We start from the raw sequence: 12766 nt of genomic DNA, 5'->3' as shown, positions 1-12766 counted from the left end.
GAGATGGTCATTGTTCAAATGTCATGTCTGTCTGTGGTATCTGTATCTAAAATTAGGAAAAAACCCAAACCTTTTGTGCAGAATAAGTACCTGACATACCAAGTTTTCTACCATTAGCAAATGATTGTTGGGGTTATTACATGGGTCCTGACTGTGGCAAAGTGATTAGTAGTTAAGTCAGTGGGTTTTTTTACCATGAGAGAATATCTGCCAATCATGATCAAAAGAGAAGTAATCTGCAATAGTAGTACTCCAGAAGAGAGGAAAATAGTAATTTCTAATTATTATTCAACTCATTGACTGCTTAATTCTGAAGCAAATTTTGTTCAAAAGATAAATCTAGCCATGCTGTCAGATTACACTTGCCTTTGGGCTGGGGGAGAGGCTAATCCCTGGGGATTTCCTGCCTGTTCCTGCTTCTGTGCTGGAACAAGAGTAGCCATCATCCCCTCTCTGCATTGAGTGCATTCACTGGTGGGAGAAGGGGCAGAGATAGCTGCAAGCATCACAGAGCATTAGGCAAGTGCATATATAAAGTACTTCCAAGTCCTCACAGTGATAATGTTCAAATTCATTCTTACTCTGATGATTTGAGTATTAATTTGCTTCCTGTGATCATTTAATGTGTATATGCAGCCCGTGTTTTTTTTTTTTCCCTTCCCCTTTGCATGTGATGTGCTAGCAAAGGGAAGCAGTAATAGTCTCCCGGGATATGTACAGCTCTGTTCATATCTGAGGTATGAAGTCAACTCAAGACCATTTTGTTCTCATAAAATATACAGCACTGCAGTTTAATGGATAATGGCATAAATGCCAAGATTTGACGGGCAGAACCATTTTCACTGGGAGATGAAAAACAGTGTGAGGACTCAGTGCTGGATGGGAGACACATCAGACAGAGGCAGAATCTCTGTGCTGTGGGGGTAGTGATTTCACTTTAGCCGGGTGTGCTAACACCTGCCACACTTAGCTATTGCTAAGTAATAATACATATGAGATTTTTTAAAGTACTAATGAGGAAGCTAATGTTTTTTTACAGAAAGTGCTTCCACTCCTTTAGATGTGTGTTCTATAAAGGTAGAACCTTTTTTGTACTGCTTTGGGTGATAAAGAAGAAGATGGTTTCCCCTCAGGTCAGTAGGAAAGGGACTACATGCTTCCTTCTGTTTGAGTGTATCAGTCCGGAGGGCTGCTGAGCATCTTCAGTTTCCACTGCACCTGGGGAAAATTATAGGGGAATGCTGCAGCTTCAGATCATGTTCAGGGTACGCTCTTTCTGAACTTGGGCAGAAAACTTTGCAGGAGGGAGGAAAAAAAAGAAAAAAAGAAAAATTTCTGAAGCTGAAGTCTCTTGAGTTGTCCGTATAGAAACTAAAGAAAAATCAAGCTGCCCAGCTGCTGTGCCGGTTCCAGGTATCTGTCGGAGAGCCCAGCCATATGTCAGGAACTTCAATGCCCTTGAATCGAGCCGTAAGGGTGAACTGGACAGATTTGTTGATGTGAACAATGACCAAAAAAGGAGCGTTCTTTAGCAAGTAATTACCAAGGGTTTTCCTTGTGCTTTCGCTGAAATTCAGGTGAGAATCCTGCGTAGGATTTGAAGCCCGAGCTAAGATGGCTTGGTGCCGCCCAAGAGCTACCTTGTGCGGGAGAGGGGAGCGTGTGTGCGCGCAGGCTGTTCCAGGTGCGCGGGGAAAGCTTGCCTGCCTCCCTGCTGGGGAAACCCCGCTCCTGCCTCTGACAGCTCCGCCGCGCCTCTGCTCTGGATTAGGATTTTAATGTATATTACATAATTGCTAGGTTCGGCTCTTTCAACTCCTACATCTTCAAAAGCCGTTTATTCTATTGTTTAGCCAATAGAGGGTATTTCAGCATCTTTTTCCCTGGCAAAACTGTAGTGCATTTCAAATTATTCTAAAATTACCCGCACTTTTGAAGGACTAATTTGCGTCTGTCCACGGAATGCAGTCATGGACGAGTCCAGCCAGGCCCGCCGAGGGCGATGGTATAATTATAATTAGTGGAAATGAGCTTGTTTTGCACCCGCTTGGAAAACCGCGGAGAGAGTGGCACTGAGGGAACTGGGGGCAGCCCCTGCCTCGGAGGCGGTGCGGGAGAAGGGGGCGGCGGGGGGGGAGGGAAGGTGAAAAGGGGAAATAGCCCCAAACCCACTCAGCCCTGGGGCTGGTTTGCTTTTTTTTTAATTTCCCCCCCCCCTGTTCTCTGCGCGGGGTGGGGGCGGTTTCCCGGCGGCGGGGCCCGCGGGTCCCTCCCGGCCGCGCATCCCGCAGTGCCGCGCCGCCGCTGCGGAGGCGGGCGGGGAGGGAGGGACGGGGCGGGCGCGGGGGGCGGGCGGAGGCGGGCGGCGGGCAGGGCGGGCAGGGGGAGCCGCGCTCCGCGCAGGCAGGGCAGGGCAGGGCCGGGCCAGCCGGGCCGAGCAGCGCCGCCGCCGCCGCCCGCCGTGCCCGAGCATGTCGGCGCGGGAGGCGGTGACCTACCTGCCGGAGAAGGGGCTGTACTGCCAGCGCCTGCCCGGCCGCCGGGCCCGCGCGCCGCCGCCGCCGCCGCGCAAGGGGAAGCGCGCCGACACCATGGGCTTCTACGGCACCCTCAAGATGATCTTCTACAAAGTGAGTGGCCGCCCCGTCCCCTCCCCGCGGGTGCGCGGCCGCGGAGGGCGGGGGCGCGGCGAGGGGCGGGCGGGGGCCGCGCGTTCTCCGCGGCGGCGGTTCGCGGGCGCAGACGTGCCGGCGGCGGGGGCTGCCGCCCGGCCGTAGCTGCAGTCAGTGCGCTGCCGGGGAGCGCTGCCAGCGCTTGGTGGCGGGCGGCGATGCGGAATGCAGTTTGCTGCCCCTTCTTTTCTTTTTTTTTTTTTTTTTTAATATATATATATATTTTTTTTTTCTTTTAAATTTTTTTTGGTATACTGCAGTCTCGGTTAGTTTGATGAATAAACGTTGTCTGAAGGAGTTGTGTTTTCCTAGCGACAGATTAAATGTTGAGAGGGATGTTTGCTCGACGGTTTCTGTGTTTTGGTTACACGGAGACCTTACCGATGTGTGAATCTTGTCACTAGACCTCTGTGCTGTAAAGAAAGTTTTATCTTCTTCATATGGTAAACGGTATTTTTGACCGTCTATTTACTTAGCACCTTCTGAGATACTGAAAGTCGGTCTGCGTGGTGGACCTCATGTGAAAGTTGCCTAAAATGTCTGAAAAAAGCCCAGCCAAAAGAAGCAGGTGAAATCACGATAAGGCAACATAATGCACGTTGTTTTCTTCGCTAACGCAAAAGAATAAGTCACCAGAGCCGATTATTCTGCTGTAGGCTTTCTACTTTTCATTTTTAAGGTGTGCTTTTGCAAAACTGCATCTCTCTCTTATGAGAAGCAGAAGAGGAATACGATGATGATAACCTCTCAGAAAGGCAAGCTGGAAATAAAAATTTTCCTTGAACAGGAAAAATCCTTTCTGAAAAGTCTATCGTCAAATACTGAAATTCGTTCTCAAACATCTGACTTACGCTTCCGATAATTTTGATGGCTCACCCACCTAGCACAGCAATAAAAGATGGTATCCATTATTTTTCAGTGATCCTTGCAACTGGTTTTTTGGGGGGGAGCAAGGGGAGCTGGTGCTCCTGGGGCGTGGGGAAGCAGCGAGGGTGAGGCTGGTGATTCGGCAGCATGCAGGGCTGTTCTGGCTCAGTGCTTGTCTGGTGAAATGCTGTGGAGTGTCCCATGTGAGGCATGGGCAAGAAAACACAGCTACAAGGCAAGCTCTTCTGGTTGTGTTGTAGCTGTTCCTGTAAAAACAAGCCTTAGCTTTCCTGTGTGAGCACTAATAAAGCAGAACATGAGATCTTCAGTGGCTGTTCTTAGCTAAAGCCGTAAGGGTATTTTAAAAGTATAAATAACCAAAATCACAACAAAAGTCGATGGACCCTAAGCTTTAGAGAATCCTGCTGGGTTTGGGGTGTTTTGTTTTAGGTAGGTAGACTGATTCAATAAATGGTTAAATAACTATGTTATAATACAACATTTAAAAAGATCAAATCAAAGTTGTGTAAGAAAGATGCCAACTTTTAAACTGCATCTTAAACACGAAATTTTGAAAAAAAAGGAAGCAAATGGTTGTACTAGAGTCTGAAACATAATACAAGTAGTTTATGTATTTTGCAGCTCACAGTTGTAAACAGCAGTAAACATTCTTCAGCTGGCTAAACTGCTGTGGTGTATCACATCTCAAAATAAAAAAAGAATACCAACAAAACTCAGAAGTTGCGTTTGGCACATGTATGTCTCATTTAGTCCAAAAGTCTGTGGTTAAAGATTACCCAAATATGTAGAAAGTAATCTCTATTTGTCTGCCTGGATAAATATGGCTTTCATTGGTTTCCATCTCTTTGGTAATTTTTGCAGTCTGGCTTCCCCTTTTAGCAGCTGCCCTGCTCATTATTTGGTTTTGATCATATCTAATTGCGGGTGACATTTGAGACTGGGGTGTAGCGTTTTTCATCCTTACCCCTCTTGAAAAAAATACTGGTTAATCTGTCAGTTTTACTGCAGTTTTATAAATATTTTCAATGTACATCTTTAAAATAAAAGTATAAGAAGAAAAGATACAGTAATTTTTTTATTTTTTTTTATTTTTTTAAGGCATGAAATAAATATGGTTTATAACTCAGACAGGCTACTTAAATTTAACCATTTCAATGAGAGACTAAGCAATGAACCTGAACACAAAGAATCCAGGGCTTTGGTTTAGTTTCTTCCCTCCTCTCCTGGGAGGACAGCGAGAATACAGTTTAGCGAATAAACCAACACAAAATAAACTAACACAGTTCTTCACACTTTTTCACAATTTGGGAATTAAAATAATGTAATTCTAATAGATTTTGGACCCTAAAAGAGCAATAATATATACATGCACCCTATAAAACATGTATCAAATATTGTTGAATTTAGAAAATAAAACATTGCATTAAGTAATTTTATGCGTGTCAACTTTTTGAAATTTGGTATAAAAGTAGAAGGTAAAAATGTGTTAATTTTACAGAAATACACATAAGTAAGGTTGGTTGTGTAACTAAATCCGTGTTGTTACTCTTTTTCCCTCACCTTGCAGATGAAGAGAAAGTTGGACCATGGCTCCGAGGTCCGTTCTTTCTCTCTGGGAAAGAAACCCTGCAAAGTCTCAGAATACACAAGGTAATTAAATGCAATGACAGATCACTGGATCCTGATTCCTGCGTATATCCTGTCTTTCCAATTGCTGAGCCTGATTAATTAAGCTACTCTTAATGTTAAAACACTGTAAAGCAAAGGAGAGGTGGTATCAGCATTTGTATATTGCCTTGCTGATTTAAATTATGTGAACTGAAGATGAGCTTTAATGAAATAGCCAGACTTGCATTTCTTCAGATGAGGTTTGTGTTTCATTCTAAATATAGCATGCCCATTTACTTAAGAGACTTTTTGAGGGCTGGAGCATTCTTGGAAATAAAGTCAATCAGATTTTAAAAAGGGACATAACGATAAACCCTAAGACTATTAAAACTGTGATCAAATGTATCACTTTGCTATGGTAACAGGAATGAGAGAATGGAAATTCATGTAGGCAGAGCAGACCATCTGATCTTGACAGGAACACACGCGTACTTGCTGTCCACAATATGAAAGTATTGCGGGTTCTGGTCCGCTTCCTTGCTACTCCTGTGTGGTACCAGGAAGCACAAATACCTGCTGCTGTTCCTGTCAGGTGCTGCGTGGGGTAAAGCACTCCTAACCATCAGCAGCAGCAGCAGGGCAGGGCTGTGGATGCACGCCTTACAAGTGTATTCTTACTATGTAGTTGCCATAACAATTGTGCTTGGATGTCACACTGCTTCCAATCCTGTTTGAATTTACACTGTTTTTCCCCCACTATAAGCATCGTCCCTCCCATGAGTGTTGCGTTTGCCTCCCAAGGCTCTCTGGAAATTACATTTCTTTTGAACACACTACAGTAGTGTTCAGTCACTGATGGCTCTTGCAAAGTAGTTTATTTCTCTTCCTTTAAGAAGTTTATTAGGTGATGAGTAAAAAAGTTAGGCAGCAGGTCCTAGGGTTGCTTTTCAGATGTGTAAATGCTGCAGCATTAGAGGAGGTGATGTGTTGTTGCTGAGAGGCACTTGTTGCAGCTTCCACATCCCCCCAAGCCTGCAGGTGGTATCTTCTGATTTCTGAGTCAGTCTAATGGAAGGACTCTTGTTGGACACAATTTCTTCAGGTGACACCCTGGGAGTTCTCTGCACTCCCAGAAGACTAAACAGTTCAGCAACAGAGGAAGTACACTTTTTTTATCGAGTGTGTCTGTCAGATTCAGAGGAACTGCTGGATTTGTCAAACTTCCACAGAGACCTGACTCGTTGTTTCAGGGGAATGAAAACCTAGAGGAAAAATGAAGCACGAACAAATATCTTGTGGTTTAATCTCAGGTCAAAGGAAAGAACCTTTTAGATCCTGTTTTGAATAACTGTTTTTGACTGAGAGCCAGTTTACAGCAGAAGAAAGTAAAGTGTAACTGTTCTACAGTTTACTGGGGCAAGTTCAAGGCTACATACTGCTCAGAACCAATAGAAGCTAATTTCAAGTGCCTTATTTTGGACCTTGAATGATAGGCCTTGTGCTGAATCTCTATGCAGGTGATTAGAATGACTAAGCTGTAAAATCACATTTTTATTTTAAAAATATTTTTAACTGACATTGCTTGGATTTTGAGTAGTTACTGGCATAAAAGAATCCTTAAATAACATTTGATCCTCCTCTTTTAAGCTCTTTGATTTGGTTTTATCTAAATATTATGTAGGCAAATGATGCAGTTCTTGTGCCTGCTTGTTTCCATTTTCCCTATGATCAGGCACTCTAAAATTGACCAGCTGATGAACTTTGTTTGCATATAACAGATAAAGTCAGTAAACAAATGCCATTAAGAGGATCCTTCATCTCTGAAACAGTATTTTCATACCAGCTTCATTTTCTGTTATTACTCAGCAAAATGAACAGTTAAAAATAGGCCTGCTCAAACCAATCTTTACTTTTCTTGACCAGTTTGGGTAAATGTTAGGACATGCTATGATTGTCCTTCAGAATAAGGAAGAGTAGAGTGAAATATTTGTAGAGCATAATGAGGTAAATATTAAAATGAACTTGCCTTGCATCATTTAAAGCTATTCCTGTAACCACTGAAAAATCAGTAAACCCTCTAAGCTCATGCCTACTAAAAAGCTGGGTTTATCCTACAAAAAAGCAGAGAGTTTTTTGGAGTCTCACACTGTATTTGAAGTGTTGATGCTTGTGCAAATACTGCTGTGGTTCCATGTTTCCTGCTAGGGAATATAGCTTTGATTTTATTCTGTGGACAAAGTACTTTACATTATGTAAAAAAAAGCCGAAACAACAAAACAAAAAAAACCCAAATCCAAAACTGAAAAAAACAACAACCAAACCAAACAAAAAAAACCCCAAACCAGAAAACACAGTCAGCTGTATTTCTTTAGACTCCCACAATAGTAGCTTAATCCCAGCTCTTTTAAAAGCTCCATTCCATATGAATGAGCTGGTTTTTAACATGTCAGAGTGAAAAAATCAAACTGTGATTCAGAGAGCACCTTTGGCTCCTTTTCACTTTACACCCCCCCTTAATTCCTGTGTCACTCCATCAACACACTAACTTTAAAAGACTGTAGAGTGTTTCAAAGCCCAATTCCAGACCACTAAGCCACTAGAACTGCTTGATATTACTAGCTCTTTGTCAACAAAATATATTAAAACCTAAAAATAGGTACTTTTTTTTTCCTTTCTGTTTGGAGATGAAGCAGTGCTAGCACATTTCACATACAGGTGGAACTCTGAGATCTGGCTTCCTACATCCCCAGTCAGAAGGCAGCAGCGTAGCCCAGAAGGAAAGTAAATACTCAGGCAAGGAATGTGTAAACCTGTATCTTTACACACAACTTACAGGCCAGTTAACAGAGTGATTATTTTTCAGCCTTGAAATGTGATCCCTATTTCTCCCACAGTTGGAGGGCTAGCACTGCAGTGGTAGAAGCAGGCAGATTTATCCAAGTGGGAGTCTGACCTCTTGTCTGACCAGCAGAAAAATTCTTCACCTTAATGCTTTCGCGTGAAGCTAAAGAGTTGAAGTAATAGTTGCAATTGCTGCAATAATTATGTACTGGATTTTTGGTTCTCTTGTGAATTTTTCCTCGATGTTTTACATATGGCTGTCACTTTTCATTTGTATGGCAGTACCACGGGGCTGGTGCCATGTTCTGCCACACCGACGACGTTTGGGGACCTGCGGGCAGCCAACGGCCAGGGGCAGCAGCGGCGCCGCATTACATCCGTGCAGCCACCGTCGGGCCTCCAGGAATGGCTGAAAATGTTTCAGGTAACCATGCTTGCAGAAATAAGCATCTGAAGCAACTCTGCCTCCATGGTTTATGGAAGGGAGTGCTTCAGTAGAGTTGGTCCTCCTTGTACATCCCAGAATGTCTCTGCCATTGATTTCATGTTCTCCTGCAATAACAAATGGGCATCAACTTTAAGGAATATTTGTTCCCTATTTCAGCAAAAAATAACAGCTTTAACTGGTTTCTTAATAACATAATCCTTCCCATTTAGTGCTTTCACATTTTCTGCAAAGTCTGTCCAACGTGTAAGGGCTACCTGCACGGCCTGAAGCTATTTTCACTTGAGACTAGCAAGCTTTGGTGCATAGTTTGCTTCAGTGCTGTTAGAGCACTAGATTCATCACAAGTCTGCTGTCTTCTAAGAATAGAAAGAAAAGTTTATCAAAAATAGATTAAAAGGAAACGCAGTGTGTATTTTTACTGATCTCTGTGTACTGAGCATGTCAGCCAGCACATGTGTACACAGCTGAAGGGAGGGAGGGAGGGAAGGAAGGGAGAGAGGGTTTTTGGATCTTTTAAAATGCCTTCAGCAACACCTAAAAATTATTTATCTGGACAAAAGAGAAGACGTGAAGGACAATGCTATGGACCACTTGCACAGGTTGAAACTGAAATCTGCCTGGACACCAGTTAGGGAGCACCTGAGCCAATTTTGTCTATGTTAATACAAGCAAGGTTTGGGGCAGGCTTCTGCTACTGGTCCACAACCTGTACCATGGAGATCTTAACATCTTGCTCTGTGTTTTTAAGAAGCAGGGATGAGTCTTAGTCATTGATTTGAAAAATGGAAATATTATGTCTTTCTATCTTGATTAATAAACTGTTCCTTCTAAAAGCATTTTCAAAAGGAGCAACTAACAAATACAGGCATTGTTTCAATTACTGTAACAGGCAAAGATAAAAGAACAATATTGTAGATACAGGTATCTATCATACAATTTTGCAGGCAGAAGTGTGCTTTTGGCTTGATTCATGCTGCCACATAATACCATTGATCTCAATCACTGTCAGTTCTGAACATTAAAATAATAATGTAGAACCTCTTTCCTCTTCATTTTTACACATTTATGATCTACTCAAACCAGTGGAAGCTTGAAATTAAGATTCTTGTACACATCATTCAATTTCTTAAAAATATTCACATTTAATTACTGTGGTGTATCTTTTTTGAGACTGTTCATAGAAATATGTCTTTTTAACCCCTGAGAATTATATTTGAATGGTACTACATATATATATATGGTAATGTAATACTACATTGTATTTTAACATTTTGTTAAAACATTTGTACTAACAAAAGCTATTTTGTTACTGACAAAATGTAACATCTCTTTATGTAAGACTGATAGTTAGTGATAGTTACATATTTTTGAAAAAGATTAGGAAAGGCTGAAGTGTTTGAGTGGTGCAGACACCCATGACAGTAGGAGCAAGGCTATTGGGTGTTTGGTTAAGCAGTCTGTAAACTCATGAAATTTTGCCTATGTAGACAAATGTGTACAGTGTGTAATGCAGAAAACATGTTTTAATACATCTATATTTAGATACTTTCAACTTGTCAAAATACTTAGTTGCAGTACTAAATGCCTAAATGTTGATCTATACTATTGAGAGAAAGAGAGAGGCCTCTCTCCCCTAAGTGGAGATCATTGAGCAGCACTTATTGATCACATCTGTCACTGGTAGTTTTTATTGTATTCACAAAAGGGAGTCCCTTACTTTTGAATGAAAAGCTTTCAGAGCCACGGAGCTCTATCTCAGTGTTATATCTGCTTGCCTCCTCATTTTCTATGTGCTTATTTTTCACATGAGTTTCATGAAAGGGGCAAGTCTTAAACAGCTGAATGATAAAAGCACATTCATAGGGGAGGTAGCTCTGCCCAAAGGGCAGGATTAAATGGCACATGCAGCATCATTCTTGCAATACAAAGTTTTGCCTCTAGAGAAACAGGAATGGGAGAGCTTTCTTCATCTACTGTGTACTTGCTAGTCCAGCTTAACAGTGCTCTTACTTTATTTGAAATTATATTTCCAGTTAATTTTAAAGCTAAATTTCTAGAGGCATATTAGGGGGGGACATATGTACTGTTTCAGGTAAAACTGTTCTTTGGCACAGAAGCTGACAGTGATACTTAGCTATTTTGAGGATTGTCACCTGTACCTTTGCCTTCAGTTCTTCTCCTGTGTTATCTTTTCAGATAAAATCAAGAACACTCTGCAAATGTTAAGAAAACTTAAGATGGTCTCTAAGGGTTTTTTTAAATTTACTTTTTATATGTACTTCCTGTTCTTACATTTTATGGTTGATCTAAGCCTTTTATTTTGAAAATAACAAAATAATGCTAAAGGGAGAAACAGTTGTGTAGTTGCACTTTTCCTTTAAAAATAAAGTTTTATATGGATTTCAATGGAGTCTGGAAAGAAGAATAGAAAGCCATTTTATTAGATTCAAATGACTTAATTTTTTAAAGGCCTATTTATTTTTTTCTGGTTTGCAGTGGCTCTTCAGGTCTTTTTAAAATCCACTCTAAGGGTTTTTAAAACCCAGTGCCCAAGTGTGTCTTTACATAATTTCTTCCTTTACAGGAAGTTTTAAGTCACCAAATTGTTTGCAATAAGGTAACAAAGTCAGCTGGATGCTAAGTTCAGTCAGAGTTGGTATTTGCTTTAAAAATTACTCAGCTCTCCATTCTTTCTACTTCATATACTTCGGGCGTTGGATTTTTTAATTTAAGTAATTTATTAAAAAATGGCATTTTCATGGAAAATTGATTTTGAAAAATTGTTCCATACCCACTAATACAGGTAATCACATTGAATAACTAGTGAATGCTATCACTTTACCTACAACTGGAAGCATTTTTTTTTCACAGCAGTTTAGAGAGTGTCCAAAATGCTTTTGCTGTATCTGGCTGACAGGAGCACCGTTCCCTTTCTTTTTTTTTTAACATAAATAGTTCGCTTAGTCACCTAAATTCAAATTGCTTACCATTCTCCATTCCAAAGACGTTCAGGAATGAATACATGTAAAATTGAGTAGTCCACCTCTTATGTGAAGCAGGCAGTAAAGATTGTACCATAACCAACATTGCAGCATTTTCTGCTCTGTGCCTCGTGGTGGGACGAGGCCACGGGTTGGAGTTTCTGTGTAACCCCTACATGCAGCTCTGGAGGGATCTGCACTACAGCTTTGTGCCCCTCTTGGCACTTTACTGTTTCATTTCAGAGGAGTCCTGCAGACTTAGAGCCGGTCTCCTGCCCATCCCTGCTTATTTCCCTTTGGTTTGGCTCTCACGGCAGTTCTGTTACATACAAATTCAACTGGTTTCAGGAGAAGGTCTACCTTATCCAACCTCTATCAGGGATGTAGGGTCCGAGCCAGTCACGTCTCCTCTAGACAAGGCCCATCACATGTGCCACAAATGTTCGGCCCCGGGGACCAGACCGGGGACTGGGACTCTGGGCCAGTGAGGGGACTTCAGCACCGGCTGCTCCCGAGTCCCTCCTGGTGTGACAAACTACTTGCTGCTCAGCTCTACAGCTGTAGATGGTGTTTCTTTCAGGGCTTACATGCTATTTTTATCCAGACTGAGATACCCTCGAGTTGGGGGATGGCGGGATTTTCAATAACTGATCCAAGAGCTGGACAGAAACAGGCTCCAAGAAGAGCCCTTCTGCAGGTCTCAGTAATGACAGACCACCATTAACAGAACTTAGTAATGGAGAACAGCACCCTGAAGTTAAACTCTTTAAAATAGATTGTCTTTAACATACCTATTATAGCAAAAGGATATAATTGCTACAAGCTGTAATTGTACAAATTGAAGGTAGCAGATGAGAGCTGAGCAATAGAAGAGTGCAGGTCATGGAAGAGGAGAGGTGCAGAAACAGATGATGATAAAAAACAGGTGGCAGGTCAGACAGAAGGTATGGGGTGGAAGTTGCAGAAGCAGCAAAGATGTGGTTTATATTGATAGTAAGCAAGGGGAGACATTTACCCAGAGTAGTGAAGGAGGAAAAGGGGATGGTTTTCAGTTAGGTACTGCCATTGTTGCAGCAGCTGCTTTACTGGATGAGGAAATGGTATGAACAGACAAAAGGATTTGGCTGACAAATCCTGAAATATGGGAGAAAAGAGGGGATATGTTTCTTTAGGTTTCTGAAGTCATTCAAAGAGCAGTATCAGTGAGCCCTGCTGGCTTCCCAAAGGCTATGTGAATGAATCCTGGAGTTACCTTTTCTAAGGGAATCTCTGCCCATAATAAAAGCTTTAGTTTAATTTTACATTAAACTTCGGTTTTGAAGACTGAA

General features: G+C 41.9%; 1 protein-coding gene across 4 annotated transcripts in view; it reads left to right on the top strand.

Annotated features, from left to right (window-relative positions):
• The window catches only part of FBXW7 (F-box and WD repeat domain containing 7), a 99004-nt gene that overhangs the window by 63330 nt on the left and 22908 nt on the right, over nucleotides 1–12766 (top strand). For 3 of the 4 annotated variants that reach the window (XR_001521079.2, XM_015624906.2, XM_015624908.3), the window contains exons 2-3: nucleotides 5128–5210; nucleotides 8292–8433. Coding sequence is in view for 3 of the 4 variants with exons in the window: in XM_015624906.2 (XP_015480392.1) it covers nucleotides 5128–5210; nucleotides 8292–8433 (225 nt within the window). In the remaining variant the exon portion in view is untranslated. Of the gene's footprint in view, nucleotides 1–2440; nucleotides 2631–5127; nucleotides 5211–8291; nucleotides 8434–12766 lie in introns of those variants that run through there. The other variant, XM_015624907.1, reaches the window with a different exon arrangement.

This window comes from Parus major, chromosome 4 (assembly GCF_001522545.3).
Source record: "Parus major isolate Abel chromosome 4, Parus_major1.1, whole genome shotgun sequence".
Taxonomy (NCBI): Eukaryota; Metazoa; Chordata; class Aves; order Passeriformes; family Paridae; genus Parus; species Parus major.
The sequence above is the reverse complement of the archived record's forward strand: the minus strand, read 5'-3'. Positions and strand labels throughout refer to the sequence as shown.